General features: G+C 53.8%; 1 protein-coding gene and 1 long non-coding RNA gene across 4 annotated transcripts in view; one reads left to right on the forward strand and one right to left on the reverse strand.

Moving 5' to 3' along the window:
* Window positions 1-11,387, reverse strand: part of PRKAG2 (protein kinase AMP-activated non-catalytic subunit gamma 2) — a 260,830-nt gene extending 249,443 nt beyond the window's left edge. For 2 of the 3 annotated variants that reach the window (XM_023250755.2, XM_023250752.2), the window contains exon 1: window positions 10,829-11,387. In XM_023250755.2, coding sequence (XP_023106523.1) covers window positions 10,829-10,942 — 114 coding nt within the window. In that variant the 5' untranslated portion in view covers window positions 10,943-11,387. The remainder of the gene's footprint in view (window positions 1-10,828) is intronic. The other variant, XM_023250754.2, reaches the window with a different exon arrangement.
* Window positions 11,388-18,592: 7,205 nt separating this feature from the next.
* Window positions 18,593-22,921, forward strand: LOC123384094. Its single transcript, XR_006594704.1, has 2 exons — window positions 18,593-21,060; window positions 22,219-22,921. It is a non-coding gene; the product is annotated as an uncharacterized LOC123384094 (long non-coding RNA).
* The last annotated feature ends 2,774 nt before the right edge of the window (window positions 22,922-25,695 follow it).

Genomic DNA, 25,695 nt, shown 5'->3' on the forward strand with positions numbered 1-25,695 from the left:
GGGGAAAAAAGAACGAATATAATAGCGTTCCTAAAAAACTGCTCTTTCATTGGACCAACAAAACATGGTTTGCCTGAAAATGATTTTTTCGTAAGATTTGTAGATAATGGATTCACCCAGATTTTTCAGAATTAGCAGACCGAGGGAACCAAGCATTTGGATTCTCCAAGACTGCGCATATTTTTTTCTTTCCCCCAGTTACTCGGGCTCCTGCATTTCCTCACCAATATCCTCAATGTCAATGCTCGAATTGGCCGCACGGAGGTGGTTTCCCAGGGGCAAGGGCATGGAAGTACAGACGTATGCTATCCTCAGGGAGCATGTGTTCTAATTAAGGAGACAAAAGTCTGGCCACCCTTGCGCCAATCCAGGACAACTCTGAAGGACCATCCCGGTTCCAGAATGTTCCAGTGGGTCAGCTAAGGTCTTCCTTGTGACTCCTTCACGGTCTAACTTCTCCCTCTGCCCCATCTGGCTTTCTTTCCTTCCCCCGCCACCAGAGGACCAAAGCTAGAGGCCCAAAATCGTTAGGTAAGAGCAATGTTTAGGTGAGAGTAACAAAGATCATTTGAGGGTAGCTCACCATTAAATAGGCATACAACCAAATATGTCCGTTGGACCTTAAGTTTCTGCATTTTGTTTATTATGATTTTATTATGGTAATAAATTCTTTTTGTAATTCATTTTTTCAGCCACTGAAACAGAACTGCTTTGACTTTGTTTTCTGATCTAACCCAAGGTGTAGGTCTCTCTGGCAGAGAGCCACAGTGGGGCAGGCAGATGGGACTGTGGCTCTCCAGACGCCTTCCCTGCCACAAAGGCTCGCCTCGCTCCCCAACATCCCTCCAGGAGGAAACCTGGTTTGTCCTCCCTGCTTTGGCCCTGGCGAATCATGTGACCTCTGGCAAGTCCCTTAACCTCCCGAGGCTGCCTCTTCATTCTGAGGGGTTCCCGGTCAGCTCCCCCACCTTCTCTGGCACCTGGCAGGGAAGTCACCTGGCTGGGTTACTCCCTGAGACCGGTTTGGTACAGCTGCCCGGCACTTCCCTCTGTCTGTGAGCTGAGAACATTCTATTTCCTGTGCCCCACACTCATGTCAATCTCAAAATACACTTCGCAAGCAGAGAAAAGTGACAAGGAAAGTAACTTCTCTGTCCTCCTGGCCCTGACCTCTCCCCACGAGCCAAACGGCACCTCTGACACTCGCCCGTCTCTGGTGATGAAATGGAAGGTTGGGCGACCCCGTCAGATGCCCAGCTTTGCGAGGACCCAGTTCCACCACTCCTGTGTCACTCAAATCCCCCTGGAGCCCACCTGTCTTCCGGGAAGCCCTGCTTCCTCGCTGGAGCCCAGTGGAGACCCAGACTGCAATCCTCGTACACGATCTCAGCATAGAAGAATTACACATCCACGTTTTATACTAAATACACTCCTATATGTTAGTTATATAATTAAAACAAGTATATATTAATTATATAACATTATTAAATAACATTATGTAATATATAAACCCACTTAAGACCTTCATATCGTCTTACATATTATAATTCAATAACATGTCAATAGGTTATATTTATATAGCTATATGTTAACGTGTATTTATGTAATAATATAATCAATATGTTGATTATGTATAATACTAATTATTATATATACTATATATACTTCAGAAATAGTAAACGTGTGTTGTTTTAAGGCACTATGTTTTGGGTTTTTTTTTTTTTTAATGTTTATTTATTTCTAAGAGAGAGTGAGCACAAGCGGAGGAGGGGCAGAGAGACAGGGGGACCAAGGATCTGAAGCAGGTTGATATCAGTGAGCCCGACGCGGGGCTCGAACTCACAGACTGCAAGATCGTGACCTGAGCCAAAGTTGGAGGCTCAACCAACTGAGCCACCGAGGCGCCCCTGGGGTGTTTGGATGGCAGCACAGGTGAACTGATATGGTGACAGATGTTCAAGGCTCCTCTGCAGCCTCTAAGCTTGGTCGGGAGAAGGTCACAATTGTCCTCTCTGAGGCTTGCACGGTGCCTGGCACACAACAGGCCTTCGCGAAGCGTCTGCTGACCTACCAAGAGAAAGCTCTGTGGCTATTTGGCAGAAGACTCGACACAGGATTTTCCAATTCCTGGTTTAGTGCTTATTCGAATATTCCATTATTAAAAAAAAATGAAAAAGACCTACAGAATAAAGAGCTATGAAATTATAGAAGGTGGATTGTTTCTTTTTGAGATGAGAAAGGTAAAGAATTGCTTTCAATGACCTTCCTCTAAAAAATGTAGGAGCCATTGGGGCGTCTGAGTGGCTCAGTCGGCTGAGCGTCCGACTCTTGATCTTGGCTCAGGTCGTGATCTCATGGGCTTGAGACTGAGCCCCGAATCGCGCTCTGTGCTGAGCTGCTTGGGATTCTCTCTCTCACCTTCTCTTTCTGCCCCTCCCACACGCATGCACGTGAGCATACGTGCTCTCTCAAAAAAAAATTAAATTAAATAGAAATAAAAATGTAGGAGCCACGTAAAGTGTACTGAGACCTGGCAAACCACTAGAGGACAGCTGTCCAGACCAGGTGTTTCGTTTCTTGCGTGCCCATCACGTGGGTGGTGTCCCCTTCCTACTGAACAGTCCTTACCTCCCACCCCCATGCTGCCACGCTGCCTGGACTGGTCTCGAGGCATCAAAAGCCCGGGGCTGGAGTGGGGCCAAGCAGAGACATCAAAAACCCAATGAAAACACAACCGAGAGTTTTCTAGGCGGGTTAGGCTAGAATAGCCGTGAGCCACAGACAGCCTACCCCCTTTGTCTACGGTGAGGCTAGGAACACCGATAACAGCAGGCTGATTGGTGAGACAGAGAGGTGGCTTATATAAAAATACAGGCCGGCCACATGGCAAGTGGTCCATCAGTGTTAGCCAAATCTGACGACAACCCTGCCATCCCAGGTAGTGTTTGACAATCGATGATATTGATCAGTCATAGCTACTATGAATGAAACTACCCATCGAGCAGTGTCCGAATTTCGAGGAGGAATCTCTCTGAGGTGTTTGATTACATAATATGCTATAGACAACAATGGGGCCAGGTGATCACAGCCTCAAGGCCCTGACCCGGTGGCTGTCGGCATGGCCCATGCCGCAAGGGGTGAAACCAAGAGGAAGGAACCCAGAGCTGCCTCTGTCCTCGCATGACCTTCCCTCAGTGTCTGTGCCCTTCTCTTCATAGAAGGGCGCCAGTCATCCTGGGTTAGGGGCCCGGCCTAATGGCCTCATCTTAACCGGGCTAATCACACACGCAAAGACCCTATTTCCAAATAAGGTCCTGTGCACAGGCACCAAGGAGTTAGGACTTCAGCAGATCTTTTGGGGGACACAATTCAACCCATGACCCTGTTCATCTCTGTATCCTGAGAACCACCCCATCACCTGGAAAACAGACAGAAACGAATCAACTGGCTTCCCAGTGCCAGCTTTAACCCCACCTACCCGTAAATGTGATCCCCAGCCATCCCCCAGCCCTCCTTCTCTTTTAAGAGCAAGAAGTCGGTGTCCCATGGCCGGGTTGTGTCTTTTCTCCGGCTCCCCCATCCCCCCACCCTCCTCCCACCCCCGCTCCGCACAAAGGGAGGTCACCCCAGTGCCGTCCTGAGCTGGGCTCTGCAGCCGGGCTGAGCCCTCTCCGCGCTCCCCCTCTGCAGCAAGGGGACAGCGATGCAGGGCTTCCCACAGCCTTGGCCTCATGGAAAAAAGGCTGGACCCCTGGGGCCACCAAAAGCAAATCGGTCTCTGTTGCACACTGTCCAGCAACCTCACTGCCAGGTCAGAGTACATCAAAACACAGAGGCCCTGGCAGAAACCCCAAAGCCTGGATGATATCTGATTGGTCTGTGACAAGCCCCTGAGCCGGCAGAGAAGGGCTTCCTGTCAACAGGAAGGAAAAGAATGGAGACCAAATTATTTTCAAAGTAGGCAGTGGAAGAACGAGGTGGTGAGGCTGGGATTAACCATGTCGCCGTGGGCCACGCCAGCTGTCCCCTGGAGGCCAAGCCGGGCCCGGGAAGAGCCGACCCCTTCCTCTGTTCCAGCTGCATACGCCGTGCAGTGGGGTCTCTAAGGATCCCCGTGGGTAAGCCTCAGGGACACAGCTTGACCGTCACAAGGCTCCTCTGCCCCGTTAGAGGAAGATCACAGTCAGTTCACCAAGCAAATTAAGGACTCGGCCTCAGCTCTTGACGGCTCTGCGCCTCAGGGGCCTTGATTTGCCCTAGATTTTAAAAGACCTTGACGACAATTTGACCTCTGGTTTGGCATCATGGGGTTTCAAGACGGTTTGGGCCACCGTCTTGAAAGAGGCAGGAGACAAGCGGTGTTTCCGCGTGCCATCATATTCGCTGTTCTGGGTCAAAGGGAGGGTGGCTGGAGGGGAATGGGGAAACAGAGCTGGATTCTAACCCAGCTCTGTAGGGACGGCTGCCCTGTTTAGTAACCAGGGTCGCCCCCATAAAAGTAAAATGGTGCCCAGAAACAGAACATCGTTGGCAGTGAGCTGAACAAATCAAAAAGGAAAAATGGGAAAAGTAAAAGAAAACAGGGGAACAGCCTCATGGAAAAGCACATGTATTTGTCTGAATGGTTTGAGAAGATACAAACCGATTTAGAAGTTATGGGATGGGGGCGCCTGGGTGACTCAGCCGGTCGAGCGTCCGACTTCGGCTCAGCTCACGATCTCACGGTTCGTGGGTTTGAGCCCCGTGTCGGGGTCTGTGCTGACAGCTCGGAGCCTAGAGCCTGCTTCAATTTCTGTCTCCCTCTCTCTCTGTCCCCCCCCCCCGCCCTTGCACTCTGTTTCTCTCTCTCTCTCTCTCTCAAAAATAAACATTAAAGGGGCGCCTGGGTGGCTCAGTCGGTCGAGCCTCTGACTTCGGCTCAGGTCACGATCTCGCGGTTTGGGAGTTCGAGCCCCGCTTCGGGGTCTGTGCCGACAGCTCGGAGCCTGGAGCCCGCTTCAGATTCCGTGTCTCCCTCCCTCTCTCTGTGCCCCTCCCCCACTCATGCTCTGTCTGTCTCTGTCTCAGAAATAAACATTTAAAAAATTAAAAAAAAAAAACATTAAAAAAAATTAGAAGTTACAGGATGAGGTCTGAGCAGGTGAGAAGGTAAGGGCCAAGTGCTTCCGTGCTCCTTCAGTCCATCTGGGGGTTAGGAACCTCAGAAGTCCAACCTCTGGCTGGACGTTAGCAGTAGAATATAGCTCTGCTGGGTTTCACCCCAGGAGGAGGCCAGCTCAAAGCAAGCAGGGCGGGGGAGGTACTTGCAAAGCAACGAAAACCCTAACACGACGTGTGGGAAGACGGGATACTGAGCATTCGAGCCATATTGGGTGGCTGCTTCTGTCTTTGCTACCTGAGTACTAGAGATGTCCGCTGGCTGAAATCATGTTCCATGACGTCCACGGTTGCAGAGGTCATCAGAGCCTGGTTTGCTCAAGGGTCTCGAACCCCTCCACAGACGGGGTACTAGGACCCAGCGAGCACCGGGCAGCAGAGGCTGGGCTCTCACATTCCATTTCCACCTGTCACCCAACCTTGGGATGGGGGTGTGTGCTTGTTCTCAGTGGGGCCACCTGTGAAGTGGGGTGGGGGGATGAGATAAGGGTGTATCCCAGCCCGAGGGCACACCCCAGGGCACGGAACGGTGACTCAGCAAATCCCTTAGTTTTGTGCATGCTCTGCTTATATTGCTAAGGGAGCTGGTCCCTGGAGATGTGTGCACAAGCCACGGGGCAGAGCCCACAGGGAAGGGGGCTTCTTTTTTTTTTTTTTTTAATTTTTTTTTCAACATTTATTTATTTTTGGGACAGAGAGAGACAGAGCATGAACGGGGGAGGGGCAGAGAGAGAGGGAGACACAGAATCGGAAACAGGCTCCAGGCTCTGAGCCATCAGCCCAGAGCCCGACGCGGGGCTCGAACTCCCGGACCGCGAGATCGTGACCTGGCTGAAGTCGGACGCTTAACCGACTGCACCACCCAGGCGCCCCGGGGCTTCTTTATCCATACGCTTCCCGCCCATTCCCTCCGCAGGCTTGGCGCCTGACTGTGCCTTCCTGGCATTCAGCCAACGTGCCATGCCCATGCTTCAGGAAGCCCACTCCCCAGTCAGCCACACTCACATTCCATTGTGCCCTGACAGGCTGGCCCGCACTGGGCTACCCTGGCTGGGGGTGGATGTGGGCTTCCATATTTATTTGGGAGCCAGAAGTATCTTACCATTGTTCAAGAGTCAGTAGCCAAGGACATCTCTTCCCAATGACAACTGGAAAAGTATACATGACAGATATGAAGATGGATGGATGGATGTATAGCTGATAGATAGATAGATAGATAGATAGATAGATAGATAGATAGATAGATAGATAGACAGACAAGCAGATACATAAGTAGATAGATGGATTGGATGGATGGATGGATGGATAAATGGATGGATGGATAGATAAGATAGATGGGTGGGTGGGTGGACGGATGGATGGATGGATGGATAGATAGATGATAGACAGACAGATACATAAGTAGATGGATAGATGGATAGATAGATACATAAATGGATGGGTGGATGGGTGGATGGATGGATGGATAAGTGGATAGATGATACATACATACATACATACATACATACATACATACATACATACGTAGATGGATAGATGGATAGATGATAGATAGATAGATAGATAGATAGACAGACAGACAGGCAGATACATAAGTAGATGGATGGGTGGATGGACAGATGGATGAATGGATACCTAAACAGACAGGTAGAAAGAATAACTCACAGGCGTAGAAGAAACAGATCAGTACTAACACTGGGGAAGTTGAAAAACAATTATTTTAATATTTACACCACTGTAAGCATAAGACACACCTGGAGAACTTAGCAGAAACACGGAACCATGGTCCCACTCCTCAGAGATTCTGACTCAGTAGGTCTGGGCTGTTACTCAGGATTTTATGCAGTAAACAAACAATGGGTGCTTGTACTTAAGCTGGTCCAGGAACCATAGAAAACCCTGCCTGAAACCCCCACTCAACAAATCTTGTTCAAGGGGTACAAACTGACCAAGGCCAAGGCCGAGAACAAAAGCGACACCCTCCCTGTACTGCATGGCATCCCTTGCCTTTCACTGAGGCTCAGGCTGCGGTATTTCAGTGATGTGACAGGTAGCCAGCACTCTAGGCACTCGGTCCTCCACGCCCCGGGGGGCGGGGGTGGGCAGAAGGGCGGCTCTGGTCTCGCCTGCGTCCAGCCCATGTCCCACCCCCCTTCTGGGGTCCCTGAACAGAGTGGAAGTGGTTGGATGGAGGCTATTGGTCACATGCAAGTCACAGGCGCATCCCCCGTGTAGAAGGCGCTGGGCCTCAAGCAGTGTCAGGCTTCCCTCCACGGGCAAAGCCATCACGAGTGACCGGCCTGCCGGAGCCAAGTGCTGTGTTCACAACCTTCTGCGACCAGCCAGCTACTCTTGGCTCTAGTTTTAGTGTGTCTCCAGCGACCGTGAAGGATTTCTGGAGCACCTCTCCCAGGAGGCCGGGGGACCCATGCCTTCCATTGGCGGTAAACACCGGGCCACTGCCTGGAGCCTGAGCTCCTGCAGGCCTGCCTCGGTGTCCCCTCAGGCTCCTGCAGAGTCCTCCTCTCCGAAGCCCTTCCCTCCCCCATGGCCTCCTGTTCCAAAGACCCACAGTATGCCGGTCCACAGTTATCAATTTAAAAAGGTCTGGCGCGTATGAATTTCAGCATTAATAGAGAAGCTGCTTCTTCCGGTACCAAAAAAAAAAAAAAGAATATACCTTCTCCAGACAACAGTTTCTCTGGCAAAGTTCTGGCAGGATGCCACACACGGCTAGGCTTCCAAGGAGTTACTTTCCAAAACCATTCCCACCACCTTCATCATTATTCCTGCTTTACACTGGGGAGGAAGGTGGAGGGAAGAGAACCAGGGCGAGGCGCCAACCCTCTAAACATGGCGCGATTCTAAACATGGCGCCCATCTCGTTCCTTGACAGGCCCCGGGCAACCCCCAGAGGAGTCCGAACTCCCGCTTCCCCTTCCTCCCCTCTCTCCCACCGTCCCCTTTGCCAGAAAGGGGTGAGCCCGGCCACCTAAGGAAGGGACTAAAACCAAGCCAGGCTCCATCCTCCATCAGGCCCAAGGGCCATTCTCCCTTCATCGCGTTCAGTTCATCAGTCACTATAGTTCGTGATTCCAGGTCTCTGTTACCTGCTATAACCCATAGGCCCTAGGGCAACCTCGGAAATGGATCCCCCATTCTGGTGTCTCAGGGCACAGCAGGTGCTCTTGGTAGCAAGGAGGGTAAAGATGGTAAGATAATCAGAGCCTGGGAGGGAGGTTCACCGTGACTGCAACACCCCGACACCCTAGGTCATGGTTCTGTTTATGCACCAGATACGGGGGGAAAGACTGGGGCTAATCACGTCCAAAAGGGACTCAGTCCAATTCAGTGCAGAGACAAGCTGTGTGGACACACTGGGGACCTCACGAGGGCTCTTTCCTGAGAGTGTACTAGACCAGTGAGAGCTGCCCGGAAAGATACAGGACACCCAAGCTGGGATTTCAGACAACGATGGATGACATTTTCAGCACAAGTTCATCCCAAATGGTGCAGGGGACATTCACGTACTAAAAAGTTATTCCTTGTTTATCCAAAATTTTTATTTGCTAAATCTGGCAAGCTTACTTCAGGGCCCTCCTTGATGGGGCCTCACTCCGTTTCTGATTCCCACACCCTTTCTTCCATGAGAAGGGGCTCTTTGCTGTACCCGGAAGCCATCATCCAACCCCCAACTCATGGAGGTACTCCAGCTGGTTCCCTGGTGGGAGTAATCCAGGCTTCTCACACGTGGCTCTGTCCTGCCTACCACCTCTGGGTCTGATGTCTCTCGGAACACCTCAGTACGCTGTCCCCTCCCCCTCTCTCCCCTCTGAAAGCAGTGGCTGCCAGCACCAGTCATCGGATGCCCTTGGGTCATGTGCCAGCATCTGTCTGAATGCCATATTTCCCCAACTAGAGTATGACTCTCACCGACCCGGTGCAGCGGTCAACAGGCAATTACTAGATGGTCAACAAGAAGAAGCTCGCCCCCGCCGGTCCCACCAAAAAATACAAGCCCTATAAGGAAGGAGACAGAGACCCTCTCTTTCACCCCTGATCTCGCCATCAACCAGAGCACTAGACACATGTGTGGGACAACTGAGTGAAAAGCACTTCTGGGTATGGGATGGATCATGCCAAGAAGGTTGTGGAAAGCAGCCAAAATCACGTCCAGCAGCAAGAAGGGTGGTCAGAGGATTCCAGCTACACCGTGGCCTTCCCACTTTCGCAGCGTGGCCCCTCAAGTCTTTTTCTGGGTTCCGGACTTTGTCCCGCACTCACCACCAGCATTGCCCCTCCAGCGGCCCCAACACCGCATCTGGAACCGTCCTCACCAGTCGGCCTCGGTACAATATGGCCTGACACTGGGCAGTATCATTTTCTTCTCTCTAGGTCTCTCTTTTTAAAACCAGTTGCCCTGACGCAGATGTGACAACCATACATTCATTCCACACTATTTACGTTCACAAGAGCTTTCCCTGAATTGTTTTATTTCAACGTGGCTATAAGGCGGGAGTGTACGCACACACGGAAGGGAAGGGGGGGGGGGGCTTTGTTCAACAAACAGTGAAGGAAAGTGCCTAACGGGGGTTCGCAGGGGGGAAGTGAGAGGCCAGCAGCCCCTCCCCAGCCCTGCCGGGGGCAGTCCTCAGAGGTTGGGACTCACCTCGCACTCCCACCCGGTGCCCAGAACCGGTCATCCCCCGAGAGAGAACTAAACGTCCCCAGGGAGAGAACCAACATTCTTCAGAGCCCACCGCTCTGTGTGTATGTTTGTGCCTGTGTGCGTGAGTCCGTCCGTCCATGTATCTGGACAAACATTTACTTGGCTGGTGGAGGTCAGGGGCGTGACCCAGTTGGGGGGTTCTCTCGAGTGCCCGTACGCCCCACCACCTGACTTCCCGATGGGGACGCTGGGGAAGGCCGCGGCTCCCCTGGGTAGCCAAAACCCAGGGTGGGCGCACGCCCCCTCCCGGCGCTCCCTCCAGTTGCACAGAGTCGAGCCGCAGCCGATCGAAGTCGCCAAAGTCCCGGCGGGGCTGCCGGCGTGGCCGGGGCTGAAGTTCGTGGCAGCTCCGCACGCGTTAGGGAGTCCCGAACCCCCAAATGCCCGAAATGTGCTCCCGGGGACAGGCAAAAGGAATGGCTGCAGAGGAAACCCCCCCACGGCGCCCCGGGCCCAGGCACACCCCGAGGGGAACTGGGAAGGGGGAAGGTCCGTTTCGGGGCGCAGCTACACAGCCACACACATTCCCCCCCCGCCCCGCCTCCCGCGCGCTGTCCCTGCCCACTGCCCCGCCCCTCCGGCCCCGGCAGCCGCGCGCGGCTCCACCTCCCCGGAGCGCAGTCCACACCGTCCTTTTTCAACAAAACAACACTACGCGCCGCCCCCCAGCACCCGCACCAGGCGGGATCCGGGGCTACGCCCAGCCCGCCACCGGCCGCCCCGCGCGCCCCCTCCCGCGCCCCCGCTGACGGTCGCCGAGAGAGATGGAGCCCGGGATCGGCGGCCCAGCTCGACCCCGCGCCGCCACCCATCCCCGGGCGGCCCAAAGTGACAGGAGGGGCACGCACGGCGCGCGCGGGGCGTCCCGCGTTAACCGCTTCGGCGCCGGGGTAGACGACCGGGCGAGGGTGGGGAGCCGGGCACCGCGCTGCTGGCACTCACCGGGATGTGCACTCGCAGCGAACGCCTCTTCTGGCTGGGATTTTTTTTGCCGCTGCTCTCGCCGGGGCTGGAAACATCTTTCTTCTTCTTGGTGTCCATGGCCGAGCTTCCCATAACTTTAACCAGAAGTTAATTCCGGGTAACTCGTTCCTGCAATTCGGTCCTCTCCTTCCTCGCCCGGCCCCCGCCGTCGGCCTCGAGCCGCGCGCTCTTGATGATTAGCCTTCCACCCCGGAGACACCGCGTGGGGACTTCCGCGGGGAGGGAAGGTGGCGCAGGTACCTGGGGCCGCCACCACCGGGGAGGATGGCGGTCGGCGTGTGCGCTGAGTTCACGTGTCCTCTTCCTCCTTACGGGCTCATCGATGCAAAATCAAAGCCAAAGCCTGTCCTGGTTCTTGGTCTCTCTCCGGGTTACGCGTGGCAGAGGTCTCCCTCTGGGTGACAAAGTTTTCTTCCTTTTGCAAAGCGAAGCAACATCGTCCACCCTGTCAGCTCCTCCCACAGGTTCCCAGAGGTGATCTGAAAGGCAGGTGCAGGGAAAGACGGTACTTTGGAAAACAACCCTCCCGTGCCTGCGCCGAAGCGGACAATCTGGCGAGAGTGGGACAGTGTGTGTGTAAATATAATCCTGGGCCGCAGAATGAACCAGCCCCGAGCCTGGAACTCGGCCCGTCCCCCTTCTGGGCGAGATGGGGCGGAGGGGAGGGAGGAGGAGGCGCAAACGCGAACGCCCCGGCAATTGGGCTCCCCGCTCGGCTGCGCGCCGAAGTTCGGGCGGCGGCTCGGCTGGCGCGGCCCTGCCAGCCGGAGGGCGCGCCCGCTGCGTCCCACCGCCGCGCCGCGTCCCGGGGACAGGGAGCCGGCGGCGAGGGGCGGCGCGGCCCGGCAGGCTGGGCGAGCGCGGGGCGGTGGAAGGCCGCGTGCACTGAACAGGAAGTGCACGGCGCACGCCGCTCGCCCGCTCCCCGTGCCGCCCCCGGGTCGCCGCACGTTGTCGCCTGCCCGGCGGGCGGGGTCTCCCGGCCGCGGCGGCGCGGGACCGGCCTGGAGCTGACTTGCGCAGCATCTCGTCCCCCGGGGTCTGGCTCCTGGCCCGAGCCCCCTGCGACGCCGCCGCGCCCTGCCGGGCCACCCCGCAGCGGCGGAAGCCGGGGCTTGCGGCGGGACGCGCACTGACCCGCACTTGCTTCCGGGAAAACCGCGGCCCCGGGCCCCTCCCCACCCGGCGTGCGGACCCGCAGGCTCCCGGAGAGCGGTCGGGGTTACCCGGGAGCGGGGTTCACACCCCACCCCACCCGCCTGACACCCGGCTTTTCTCGGGTGCGCCGAGGGGTGCGCAGTGGGGCGGCGGTAAGTGCGGGCGCAGGAGCCGCAGCCCCGCGCCGCCCCAAACGCGGACTTGCTGGGACTGCGGAAATCAACGGGGGCGGAAATCGCGGGCGAGGCTTCCACGTGCCCCTGCGTTGCCGCCGTAGCACGGCTGGTAGCGGAGGGCCGGGGGCGTCCGTGGTGGCGTCCCCCTTCCGAGGGCCCCAGGATGGCGCGACCTCGGCCCCCGGCCGCAAGAGGGGTGAATGCTGGGTAGGGAGCCGCCTCCTTTCTGGCTCTAGGTTCTGAGGACGAAGTGACTCCCAAAGTCACTCCAGCGCCTTGAATGCTGACGTCAGCTCCACCTCTCCCCGTAATCAGAAAATCAGGGTTACCCAGAGGAAGAAGGTGAGGACGCAGCCTCAACTCCTGTCCGGATGCGGATGCGGAGATTCGCCGAGTGCCCCCTCCCCCCACTCAGAGGAGGAGGAATTAGCCCGCTTCAGGGACCCCCTTAGGTGGCGCTTCCCACCCAGCCAGAAGCCCCGTGTTTCAGCCATCTTTCCCATTTTCCTTCCGATCCACGTTCCATCATCTGGTCTAAAATCCCCTGCAGTCTGGGGGGTTCCTTGGTTCATGGGGTTTTTTTTTTTAATCCTCCTTCTCTTTCTCCCCTGCTCTCCAGTCTAGAACGAAGCCAGACTGGAAAATCCTAGAGCACGCCTTGCTTGACCGAAGGTTAAGCGTTCTGGAGCCCACTAGTCTGGGTTCAAAAATCCGGTGGCCATCCCGGCCCCACAGGTGTGGAATTTCAGGCTTTGACCTTTTTCTGACTGGTTGGTGGGGGAGACCTAAGACCACATCATTCCCCTAAACGCCTGGTTAGTTGAAAAGGAAGAGGGGGCTTTACCTTTGCGACCAAGGGAGCCCACCCTTACCCACTCAAAATTACTCCCCAACTGTCACTTAAAGTTCACCCCTTTTGCTTAAAGTTTTAATCCCTGTCGCGGTAATAATTTGCCAGGCCGTGCAAGTCACTCCATTTGATGAGAACTGATTTTGGGAGGAAAGATGGACGGGTGGGCAAGGGCGAGTAGACAGGCAAGAGAAGTCGAGAAGAGCCACCAGGAAGGGATTCAGAACCAGGAAGGGATTCAGAACCAGGAAGCCACTGTGCAACGCTTTGCCTGGGCCCTGTCCCTGGTGATGGGAAGTGGTTAGCAGTTGTTTTAATAGGTACTTGGGTCAGTTGATCCGTGTACCTATGCCCAGTCATTCATTAATGAAATTGATTTGTTCTCTGGGTTTATTTTGTTGGAGTGCAGACTTTAGTGCCCGGGAACCGAAAATTAAAATGTTTTACCATGTGGCTGGCATTTTAAGAGCCTTTTGTGGTTGTTAATATTTCTGAAATCTGGGTGTTTCTTACGGATGGTGCCCGAAGAAGCGTCCATTGTTTTTCCTTCCGATAAGATATGCATAAATTGATCATATGTCTTCCAATCAGTGCAGTCTTAAGATTGAATTTTTCTGAGGGGGCGCCTGGGTAGCTCAGTCAGTTAAGCGTCTCACTTCCACTCAGGTCACAAGCTCATGGTGTGTGGGTTCGGGCCCCACATCGGGCTCTGTGCTATCCTGCTTCGGATCCTCTGTCCCCCTTTCTCACTGCCGCTCCCCTGCTCATCCTCTCTTCTCTCTCTCAAAAATAAATAAGCCTTAAAAATGGAATATTTCTGAATGTTTCGCTTTGGGGTGCCTTCCGAAACCCCATCCTGTGGCCTGCCAAGCAGCAGTGTCGAGGAAACCCTTCCCACTGACTGTTGCGGAACGCGCGGATCTATGACTTCCTTTGCAAAAATCATGCAATAGAATCTATGCTGAACAGAATATACAAAATGTTAAAACGTTTTTTTAAGTGTGTTTATTTTGAGAGAGAGAGAGAAAGCACGAGTGGGGGAGGGACAGGGAGGGAGAGAGAGTCCCAAGCAGGCCCCACACTGACAGTGCAGAGCCCTGCCGGGAGCTCGAACCCACGAACCCCAAGATCATGACCTGAGCTGAAGTTGAACCCTTAACCAACTGAGCCACCCACGCTCAAAATTTTAAATGAAGACAAGCATTACTGATTTTGCCTTTTGCCTGTCTCTAGTATTGCTCAGGTCAGCACTTTTACAGATCCTCTTTATGAAAAATTCTGACTTTCTTTTGGTATAAAGTTTATCTACATATAAGTTTATATATATAAATATATAACAAGTCTATATGCATAATAATCATATGCACTTTTACTGACCCTGTCTTTATGAAAAGTTCTGATTTTTTTTGGTATAAAATGTATCTACATATAAGTTTATATATGTATAAGTATATATAACAAGTCTATATGCATAATAATCATATGCACTTTTACTGACCCTGTCTTTATGAAAAATACTGATTTTTTTGGTATAAAGTGTATCTACATATAAGTTTATATATACATATATATATAACAAGTCTATATGTATAATAATCTTATGCACTTTTACTGACCCTGTCTTTATGAAAAGTTCGGACTTTTTTTGGTATGAAGTGTACCTACATATAAGTTTATATATATAAATAAATGTATAAATATATCATATATATATATATAACAAGTCTGTACGTATAATAATCTTACATATTAGGTTTATATGTAATCTATATAAAGTTCGTATATAAAATATAAAGTTTACATACCTAAGTTCATACACAATAAGTTTATAACATACTACATATAGTATATGTAATATATATACACATATATTCCCTTACACCAAGAGTAAAGCAGAGGCTCTTGGGTCGCTGAATATCTGTGTGATTCTCTACATTTTCCAGTGCTCTGGCAGTTAGGATAGAATGAAATTAATTCTGGCCAATGAAATGGGAGTAGATTTAGTGGGAATTATTTCCGGGTCAAGAGGTGAGGAGTTGGTATTCTCCCTCAGCTTTCTTTTCCTCTGCTGCTCTGATCTTAGAGACCATGTGTTCCGGATGGTGCACAGTAAGAAAGGGGAGGACAGCTTGCGTCGGACTTGATTGATGTGGGTCAGGCCACTGAGATTTTGATAATTAGTTGTTACCTCAGCATCACCTTGCCTATAAAAAAATAACCTCATTGAAACATTACTTATGGTGATGACTGAGTTTTTTGGCACTCCCTTGAATTTTAACCCAGGGCAGAGACTGCATTCGCCTCCCCCTGGTGCGGCCCTGACCTTCTGATGGATGGAAGGGTGAGAAACGGAGGCCGACCAGGACTGAGGGGTGCGGGGGGACCCACCTTGCAGGCTCCAGGGGCATGACTCGAGTCCTGTCCCAGCACTGCCGCTGGTCTATTGGCACTGTGAGCACGTCACTTCCTCCCCCATCTGCGAGAGAATCTTTGGAAGATTGCTAAGGCCCCTTTAACGAACTCTTGTATTTTGTCTTGATTGTATATTTTGTACATCTTTGTTGATTTTATTGCCTTGGTCATTGCTTTTTTATTTAACTTTTCGGAAGTATCATTGCCGGTGAATTGAAAATTAAAGACGGGGGGCGCCTGGGTGGCTCAGTCGGTTGAGCGTCCGGCTTGGGCTCCGGTAATGATCTTGCGGTTACAGGGTTCGAGCTCCGCACTGGGCTCCAAGCTCACAGTGTGGAGCCTGCTTGGGAGTCTCTCTCTCTCTCTCTCTCTCTCTCTCTCTCTCTCTCCCCCTCCCTCGCTCACACTTTCTCTCTTAAAATAAATAAACTTAGCAAAATAATTTTTTAAAATTGAAAACAAGTAAAAAGACCTCTGGTCCTTCCCCGCAGATGGTTCTGGACAGTGCTTCTCAGAGAACAGGAGCTTATTGGAGATGTTTCCATTGGGGGCATCATCTGTCCAGGCTGATAATAATGAGAGGTGCTGAAGCTACTACGTGCCCGTGCTGGGGCGTCTTATACGTTTTAGTACATCTACGGGAGGAGATGTTATTAACCCCATTTCCCACCACACATGATGGCTGTACCACAATTTTTTCTATGAAAATCCCCTAGGAGAACCCTCAGATACATCTTACGGAGGAGGGAAACTGAGACCAGCTGTCGGAGCGGGCTTTGATATCCATTTAACTTCTGTCCATTGATTTTAATTTGCAGGGCCTCTGGAAAGAGACAAAAAAGCGTGCCACCCCCACCCAAGCCACCCCCTTTATCTTTGTTTCGGATGGCTCTCCATCCATAATGCCGGCCAACCGTAGGTCGTCCTGCTCACGCGACCCGAGAAGTACTTTGGATGAAGCTAAAGGTAAACTCTGTGTCAATATTCTCCCAAAGAACAGGCTTGCTGTTCCCTTTTTTTTCCCTGGAGAATAGCTTGGTGTCTTGACCGGCTCTGTGCCTAAACGCACACTCAGCAGTTCTAAAGAATGACAGATTCAGCAAGCAGGGTGCGTGTGGCCCGCAGCGCTGGGCCGCCGAGAGGCGTCTGTTGGCTACATAAGAGAATAGGTAATCCCGGCAATTATGTTCCCTTCCTTGACTAAGGGTAGTAGTCACGTAAACAGCATTAGTTGGGAATCAAGTCTTTGGTTCTGGCAGTGGCTGCTTTCATAACTGCCTTACGGCATGGCTGTGTGACTTTTGTCCTGGTGCTGCAGCATTTCCTCCCATCCAGGGAATGGGTCTGGGCTCCCTGGGCTGCAGGTCTGAGCTTCGGACACGCTAGAGGCATACAGATTAACCCAGGGAAACGCAGAATACCACCGTTACCTGAATATGGCTCGTGGCCGATTTGCGACCTCTCACTCACCTACCTGGGGCATGATTAAATAATGCAAATTAAGTATAGTAATTTCCCCGAGCAAACAACATGACTTCGGTAAGTACACCAGCCCCAAAGTTCATACGTTGCAGTACAAACAGGAACATTAACTTGCACGAGGGGGTGCTTAGCAGCACCCAGTGTGAACCACTGGTCCGTGGGACTTGCGGCTGAGGTCCAGACCCGGCCTCTAGAATGCCTGTTATGAACAAGGCTCCAGAAAAAAAAAATATATTGACAGTCCCTTGGGATTGGGAGCGTTCAAGAGTAGAGCTCATGGTGCCCTGGGTTTTCAGGTGTGTGCCGACCTTGGCCTCCTGACATCCAACCCTTAATGCGGGTGTACGATTTCCAGCCTGACTCTCAGAGAAAGCTGTGTCCCTCCCAGAGGGCCTGAGCACACCTGGAATTAAAGTCCCTTTCCAGGGCCTATCCCCGTCTTTGTACCTTAGCACTTTATGCTCGTTTCAAGGGCTCTGGATGTGCCGGGAGGCTGTCAAGGACCTAGTGGTTTTGGACCACCCTTCTGTGCCCTGGGGGCCAAAAAGATATTTTATGAGATGTTCCTAACGATAACTCCGAAGAGCTGCATGAGGTCTGGGGAGAGGACGCGGAGAGAGAAACTTCCCGAGTAAACCTCCATGCCGTGGACCTGCGAAAGGTCATTTTGAATCGTTGCGACACGTACTCCCAACGCACCATTGCGCAAAAGGCCTTACGTACCTTGTTTCGTTTTGTTTTCTGTCCCTACTCACTGTAGCGTTTTACCCTTTAGGTGGAAAAAGGTAAGGCGTGATTACAAAGTCCATTGTTCTTTGGGCAGCCTGGGAGAACATTTTGCTGTCCTTGCAGCTTCCTCACACGGGATGCAAGGGAGTTCCCAGAATCTCGTGGACGACGATGCAGGGTTTCTGGGGACACCGTGAAGGGCGGGGCTGCGTGGGGGGCTCAGGGCTGATACAGAGCACACGCGGAGACGCCGTGCTCACTCGGTCGGCACCGAGCCCGGCGCGCTGTCCACGGTCCTCTGGCTACGATGCGAGGACGGCTGGAGCTTCCAGAGTCTTGGTGGGATCGTTGCTTCCGAATCTTTTCTTTACCTTTGCAGCCTTAAGAAACTGATGCAATTCGTTCACCGAGAGGGGAGACCGCTAGAGAATTCTGTCATTCTGACCACGCCCTCATAAGAGGCTGGTTTTTCGGCTTGTCGGGAGAGGTGTTCTCTTGCAGGGGGTGTGCTTTTGTGTGATCATTTGCCTCTGCCCTGGGATCCGTTCTCTGTCCCGCCCGGCTCTGTGTTGCCCGGAACCGTGGTCCCCAGATCCTTCACCAACTGATCCCACTTCCTGTCTGGCCAGGTTTGGCCACTGGGAGGCAGTGGGGGAGACTGGAATGTGGGAGCAGGAGGGAGGCCAGGGTTCTTCTTGCCTTGTTTTGCTTTAGGGAGCGTTTCTTTCCTCTGTGGCTCCAGCGCCACTGGCCAGACCCTCCCTCAGGGGCCTGGCTGCTGCCAGGCCGCCCTGACCATGGCCCCAGGGCCCAGTGGACATCGGACCGGAAATCTGAGGGACACGAGCGAGGGAACCAGGCGGGCAGCTGTGGGGGAGGATCCCAGGACAGGTCAGGAGGGCAGTGGCTGGGGGTGGCGGGGGGCGGGGGGCAGGTGGGGCTTCATCTGAGTGACATGGGACGCTGTTGGAGGTCAACCAGAATGGCGTGGTCTGGCTCCCATCCTGAAGGACTGGCCTGGTGGCTCTGTGAAGTGCTTAGAGGGTAAAGTGAAGGAACCAGCTGTCACTCATCTAAGCAAGAGACACCTCGGCTCAGACCACAAAGGGGGAGGCGGGGTAGTGAGAAGTAGCAGCTTCCGATTCTGTATTTTGAAGACAGAATCCCCAGAATTTGCTGAGCGATGGGGCATAGAGTCTGAGAGAAAGAAACGGGTGACATATGGCTGTGACAGTTTGGGCCCAAGCAAGTGGAATGATCCTATTTCCTAGCAGGGGAGAGGCTGGGGGGACAGGGAGTCTCCTTTTGGCTGCAGTAAGTCCGAGATTCCTGTGGGACACCGGAGGGAAAATACCAGAGCCACGGGGAGACATCCTCCCGTCGGGCATTTCAGGCTGGAAGCGGAAGAGATCCGGGCATGAGTGTAGACAGTAAAGAGGTCGGGGTTGCTCCCCCATGACCCTCTGCCAGTTAGAAGTTAGGGACATGAGCCTCCATGAACGATGAAGAACTGAGAGAAAGAGGATCTGGCGGCCAGGAGACAGAAGGGCGTCAAGGAAGGTGCACTGTAAGCGACAGGACTGGGAGGTGACCATGGGGTTCGGCCACCGCAGCCCATAGCAGCGGCCTCCTGGGGAGGGCTCATGGGAGACAGGGTTGTGGCCGTGGCTCATGCTGCACAGCTAGATCCAGGAGCTCCACACTGAACAGGGGGCAGAGACGGGTGGTGGGGAGAGCAATGTGGGTCAGGACAGGTTGGATTTTTTTTTTAATGTTTGTTTGTTTATTTATTGAGAGGGGGGAGGGGCAGAGAGAGGGAGAGAGGATCCCAAGCAGGCTCCGTGCTGGCAGCGCAGGAGAGGCGGGTGTTTAAGGAGCAGGATGTTCCAGCAAGATGGAGTGCTTAATCCCTGGTGCGGAAGAGAGAAGGAAAACGGTGGGAGCGGATCGCTGAAGCAGGGAAGAGGGGCGAGGTGTGTCAGCCGAGCGCTCAGCCTACGTGGGCTGGGGGACGGTCCCTTGTGGGACGGGGAGCGGGGTGCATGGAGAAAGGGGCAGGGAGCTGGGGGTGGGTGGCGGGTCTGGTTTCTTCAGGAACAGGACGCGGTGGCGCCCCGGATGTAGGAGGAGTCGGGGGCGTTGAGAACAGAGGGGCCGCAGGGGACATCCCGCTAATGATGGAAATGCCGGCTGCCTCCGGGGCTGCAAGGCCCGTGCGCACGTCATGTCACACACTGCGGTGTCGCGAGGGACACACGCTCAGACGCACCGTTGCTGGAGCCAAGCCCGCGTGCACCGTCCCCGCAGTAGGCCGGCAGTCTGTCCCTAGATGGATGGCGGGGACTCCCGCCAACCGAGGGCCCGTCCCGTTGGGCTCACCGACAGAGTGAGTAGCTTTTCCAGCCTCTTGATGTTTGCTAATCTGTTAGGTGGAAGCAGCGCCTCGTACGTTCAGCGGTTCGTTGTCTCGTTCGCGCATTGGTATTTCTTGTCAGTTACCTTCCGGTGAACCATCTGTCTGTGCGTTCGGCCCTTTCTCTGCTGGCCGTAGGCTTTCTCTTATCTGCGGACAGGGGCTCTTTGTATACTGACAAAATTAGCCCCTCGTCGGGGCGGTGGGTTGGAAGTATTTCTTCCCACTCTGTTTGTCTCTTGCCTTCCCTTATCTTGCTTTTTTTTTTTTTTTCCATGCAGGATTTTCCCCCTTTCCTGTGGTTTGTTTTATTGATTTATTTTTATGGCTGCTGAGGTTTTCTGTCACGTACAGAGAAGTGCGGTGGGCAGGGCATGGGCTCTGGACTCAGACCTACCCTTGCCACTCCCGGGCGGTGCACGTTGCATAACCACTTGGTCAATGCGGGGTAAGAATGCCTGGGGGGTGGGGAGGTGTATAAGCACCTGCCTGTGGCCCTCAGGCACCGGGCTTCTTCCCCCGGGCTCTGCCTGGGCAGTTTGGGGCAGGCCATGTGCACCTGTAAAGCTTGAGACCTGCGGGTCTGGCCCTTCCTCTGATCCTTCCCCTGGAAAGTATTTTGGGAACCAGAGACACAACGAGCTGTACATTTGGCTCTGTCTTTCGGGCCATCGAAGATGCAGGCATCGTGCCTGCCTGTCACGCACCAGAACGTGTGTGTGGCCGTGGAGGACGCCCTCCGGGGACAGCCCGTGCCCCGGGATCACCAGGAAGGAGAGCGTGGCCGCTTCCCGCGGAGCTGGCCGCTGAGGCGACCCGCCGGCGGTGTGGGCTGAAAGCCTGTCTGAGTCCCAGTGACGCGGGGAATGTGGGGGAGGGGATGCCCACACACGTCCCCTTTCCATCTTACCAACGTGACATCCGCACCCAAGCGTCCCTGAAGAGAGGTTATGCTGTATGGGATGCAAACGTGAGTTTAGGGGTTTTGACTTTCTATGTCTTTCCGGAGCAACTTTTACGTTATTGGACAACGGGAATGAGTCAGAGGCTTGGAAACGGGAAACTACATAAGGCCCAAGTGGAAAGAGGAATTTTTATTAAGGCAGAAGTTGGATTGTGTGGGATTTTAGAAAGCGTGGTGGGCTTTGGACCGGGACCCCAGAGGGAGCGGGGCCATAGAGTTATTTGCGGTAGCGTTCCAAGAAGGAGGGCACGAGACCCCGCAGAGAAAGCTGCTTCTATCGGGAACTGTTCCAACTGGAGCTGTGCTGAACCCCTGTGAGAGAGGGTTCTATACTACTAAGGCCGGGACTGAGTGTGGCTAGCCAACGTGGGGAGTTGATAGTCTGAAACATAAAGAGGACACGTGTTAGGATCCCCAGAGAGAAATTCCTGTTTGGTCTTAAAACCAGGAACAGTGGTCTTTCTCCCAAATTCTCTTGGTTTGTTTGTTCCTTGTGGGTACCGGAACTGACCCTCGTGTCTTTCACGGGTGGCCAGAGCACAGAGCATCAAAGCTGTCACCCACCCACATGTGTGGTGTTCATTCTTTGCTATATCTTCCTCTTTGGGGGAACTTGGCTCCCCTGTTGGCAGGGGCTGCCCTTCCGAGGCAGTGTACTGGTCCCTGCCCACCAGCTCAGCCAATCACAACCAGCCTCCCTTGGGGCGTTGGTCCTGGGGAGCCAATCAGAGCCCTTCCCTGGGATTCTAAGTGGAGCTGACCAAGCCCTCTCCCTCCCCACCCCAGTGCTAAAAGGCTTCCACCTGGAGCTGCGCCCACTCAGGGGACAGTAGCCTGAGGGACGGAGTACAGCTCTCAAGGAGAATTAGGGAAGGGAGGACATGGAACCCTTAGTCCCCATCACTCCAAGACCATTTCTTCCTCTCCCTCTCCCACTGAGCCAACAACATTCCCATCTTTGCTTAAGATAGAGTTGGATTCCTGTCTCTTGTAAGACGAGGTGTTAGCTAATGAAGTTCTCTCTTTTAATTAACCTAATCTTGTTATTCTTTCCAGAACAGGGTGGGGAGGAAAAGACAAAGGCAGGAAGGGAGGAGAGAAGCAAAGAAGGAAGGGAAGGCTGTGTAAGCAGAGTTTGTAGCTGATAAAAGTGCCTGTTTTCAGCTGTTACAGCCTGAACCCCCTTGCCCCTTGGCCAACCTCTTTGCTGTGGTCAGGTAGCCCTGGCCCTCATGACCAGCAGCCTCCCAGAGGACCTACGGGACCATGGCATTTATTCCCAAGCCCGTTCTGAATATCTGTGGGAATGGGACGTTCCGATGAGGTAAGACCCCCCCCCCCATGTGGGTGGGCATCCTCCTGACTCCACACGGTGTTTGTGGGGTGCGAGGGCCGTTTTCAGAGGCTCAACTCAAGCAGAGGCATCGGATATTCTTGTCCCTCTGGGGATTCGGACGAGTGTCTCTGATGGGATTGGAGTGCATAAATCTTCTCCCATAGGAAAAGAACTTTGCCCTTTGTAATTGAAGAAAGCCTGCTTAAGCTTACTAATGACTGGGATTATCAAGGTCCATTGGTAATTTTTCAAGTTACCTGAGCAAGAAAAAAACAGTGATTACAGAAGCCCGGACCCAGCATCATCAAGCGCACGTGGGTCATTTACTTTGACAGGCGTAATTCAGTCCTTTTTATTCCTGGTCACACTCCCACGGCGCTGTAACCAGATACCCCCGGGCTAGGAGGTGGGCTGCTCGTTCAGCGAAGGAAAGGTTGTCGGCTTGACAGAAATGGTCAGATTTCTGATTCAGAGAATTACCAAGATCTGATGGAAAAGAGGCCACTTTCCTTTCGGTTTATTTTTCCTCAATTTTTTTTAATCCTAGCATCTCTTTGGGTTTTTAAGTCCAGATGCACAAAGTGGCTACTCTTCGGGCGACCAGAGATCACAAAATGCCCTGCCTCATATTCTTCCTCTGTTCCACTTTCACGGAGAGCAAGCCCGCAAAAAAACAGCGTTGGAATAGCCCGTTGGGAAGATCTGCATCTGTTCTCGCGGTGTTCCTATTGCTCGAGATATTTTGGAACTCCTTCTAAACGTTTTTGAAAGTTGAGGGCCCCTTGCGAGCTATGAAGAGCAGAATTACCGATGTCACCACGGAATATTTGTGCAAGTACCGAGCAAAACCGTCCGCACCGGAGAGGCACATAAAAGATCCCGTGAAGGGGCGCCTGGGTGGCTCAGTCGGTTGAACGGCTGACTTCGGCTCAGGTCACGATCTCGCGGTCCGTGAGTTCAAGCCCCGCGTCGGGCTCTGTGCTGACGGCTCAGAGCCTGGAGCCTGTTTCCGATTCTGTGTCTCCCTCTCTCTGTGACCCTCCCCCGTTCATGCTCTGTCTCTCTCTGTCTCAAAAATAAATAAAATGTTAAAAAAAAAAAAATTAAAAAAAAAAAAAAAAAAGATCCCGTGAAAACGTTTGCCGACGGCAGGGTGAAATTCCCACGTCAGCCTCTGTCCACATCTCACCCGCCAGTCGGTGTGGCTCTGATTGACCCTGGTTAATGAAAACTGGGGTCAGTTTCAGGCTGAATTGCTTGCGCCCCAGGGATTGCCCAGCGCATCTCTCTCTCCCTTTTTAAACAAAGAACCAGTAACTTCAGAGGCTCCCAGTTGCTGGCATATCTGTGTCAGTTCGGATCCTTGGGGAGGTGGATGCCAAGACAGAACTAGACATGGAAGACGTTGAACGGGGGGCGATGTCTGTGCAGGATCGGGCGGGAGCGAGCAGGAGTGGGTGGGGAGAGCCTCCGACCACAGCCCAGGTCGGACACCTGGGGAAGGAGAGCGGAGGGGGGGGGAGGAGGAAGAGCCTCGGATCAGCACAGTTCACACCCAGACCATGCGGCCTTGCCACACACAAGTCGCCCGTCAGAGGAAAGGCGGGGACAGCCCGCTAGAGGACCCCACGTGTTCTGTCGTTGCCTGGGGATGGCCGCAGGGGCGTGGCCTCGGTGCAGGTGCACTGGGGAAGCCTAGTCGGAGGCTCTGGGGCTGTCAGTCAAGGCTGTCCTCGGGAAGGACAGTCGGGTGCCACCTCCGTGACCACCGCATCCCTCCTTGTGACACACAGAAGCACGTTTCTGTGCGCGTGTAGGGAGCGGCGCCCCTGTGGTTTCTGGGGCCTCTCCTCTCACCTTTAGGGAGACTTGGGAGAAGGATGGGATTAACCGTGAGCCACCACTGCTGCCTCTGGTCTTGGGGCCACGTGGGTGCCCATCCCGCCCCCTCCCCCACAGGATCCAGTCTAAACGGCCTCCCTGGTAATGTGACCCAAACCTTGTCCTGAGGGCTCTGAGTCCTTTACGATCAGACCCTTCTCAGGCAGGGTCGCAGGGCCCAAAGTCACGCTGGGCAAGCATGAGGAAGGAGCCACATGGATCCCCAGCTTCCACGTGTCTCCCTCCCCCACCCATTGTTTGAAAGCGTCTTACCTCCCACTGCTGGTCAAGGTTAACTTACCCACCAAGAGGGTGACTTCCTTCTTCACCCACTGGGCCCTGGACAGGAGCCAAAAGCGTCCTGGTGAGAGCTGTAGCTTGTAGTCGAATGGGACCCTGCCTGTGTCCCCTGGCAAGAGTGTGTCCCCTATTGGGACCCAGACTTTTAGTTCTACAGAGTCCAGAGTCGCGGGGACAGGAAGCACGGGTCATGGAGCGATGGTAAGGAGGCTACTTGGGCTTCCACGCGTGGCCCGTGTGCCCACGTGTTCTAACTCTGGGAGACACAGTGCCACCGAGAGGCCTCTGAATAATGCACACACAGCATGTGTGGGGTGCTCCTTCCCAGCCCCGTGTGCTGTCACCTCCGAGCTCCAGGGACACCTTCAGTCTGCTACTCCAGCTCTCTGTGGGGCTGGCTGCTTCTGGATACAGTAGTGCGTCCTACAGTCATGGCCGCACCCCTGCACCTGCTTAGCTGTAAAGTGAGCCCTCTGATGGCTGCTATGTCATGTGGAATCCATGCCTGGCCAGGTGTCCCATAAGCCCCCAGACGGTACTGATGGCTGAGGTTCTGTGGGCAGGAAAGACAAAGCCACGCCCAGAATAGGTATCTGCCCACGTGAGGATGAACCGCTGGCCCTTTCGAGGTGTAAGGGGCTTAACATGGCCGCCTTGCCACCGAGCAGATGGTCTCCTCCAGGAAGAGCGCTATATTGGGGTCAGCCTTGTTCTCAACTGCTGACTGGTTGGAAATTCAGAGGTGGCAGTGGCTAGATCGTCCTCGATAAATGGGAGTCCGTCCTGTCAGACCCACACACAGCCTCCTTCTCTGCCACTCATGTACCCATCTTGCCAGTCCTAAAGTGCGTGGTGACAAAGGCTAGCTGCCATCGACCAGCGAGTCATTTTGCGCACTTGGCCGTTCAGCGCCTTTTGCGCGGTGGGTGGCCTCTGGTGGGGCCATAACGTGTGATTCCAACACCTTTACACCTCGCGTACACCATTCCCGTATGTCCTTCCACACGCCTCTACCCAGACCTTTCTGTCCCTGACCCTGCAGACCCCTAACCGGCCGGCCGGACCACTGGCCGCTGTCCAGGCGCCTGTGCGTATCCTCACCTCGGTCTCCTCCGGCCACACGT

The sequence above is a fragment of the Felis catus genome, chromosome A2 (assembly GCF_018350175.1).
Source record: "Felis catus isolate Fca126 chromosome A2, F.catus_Fca126_mat1.0, whole genome shotgun sequence".
NCBI classification, from domain to species: Eukaryota; Metazoa; Chordata; class Mammalia; order Carnivora; family Felidae; genus Felis; species Felis catus.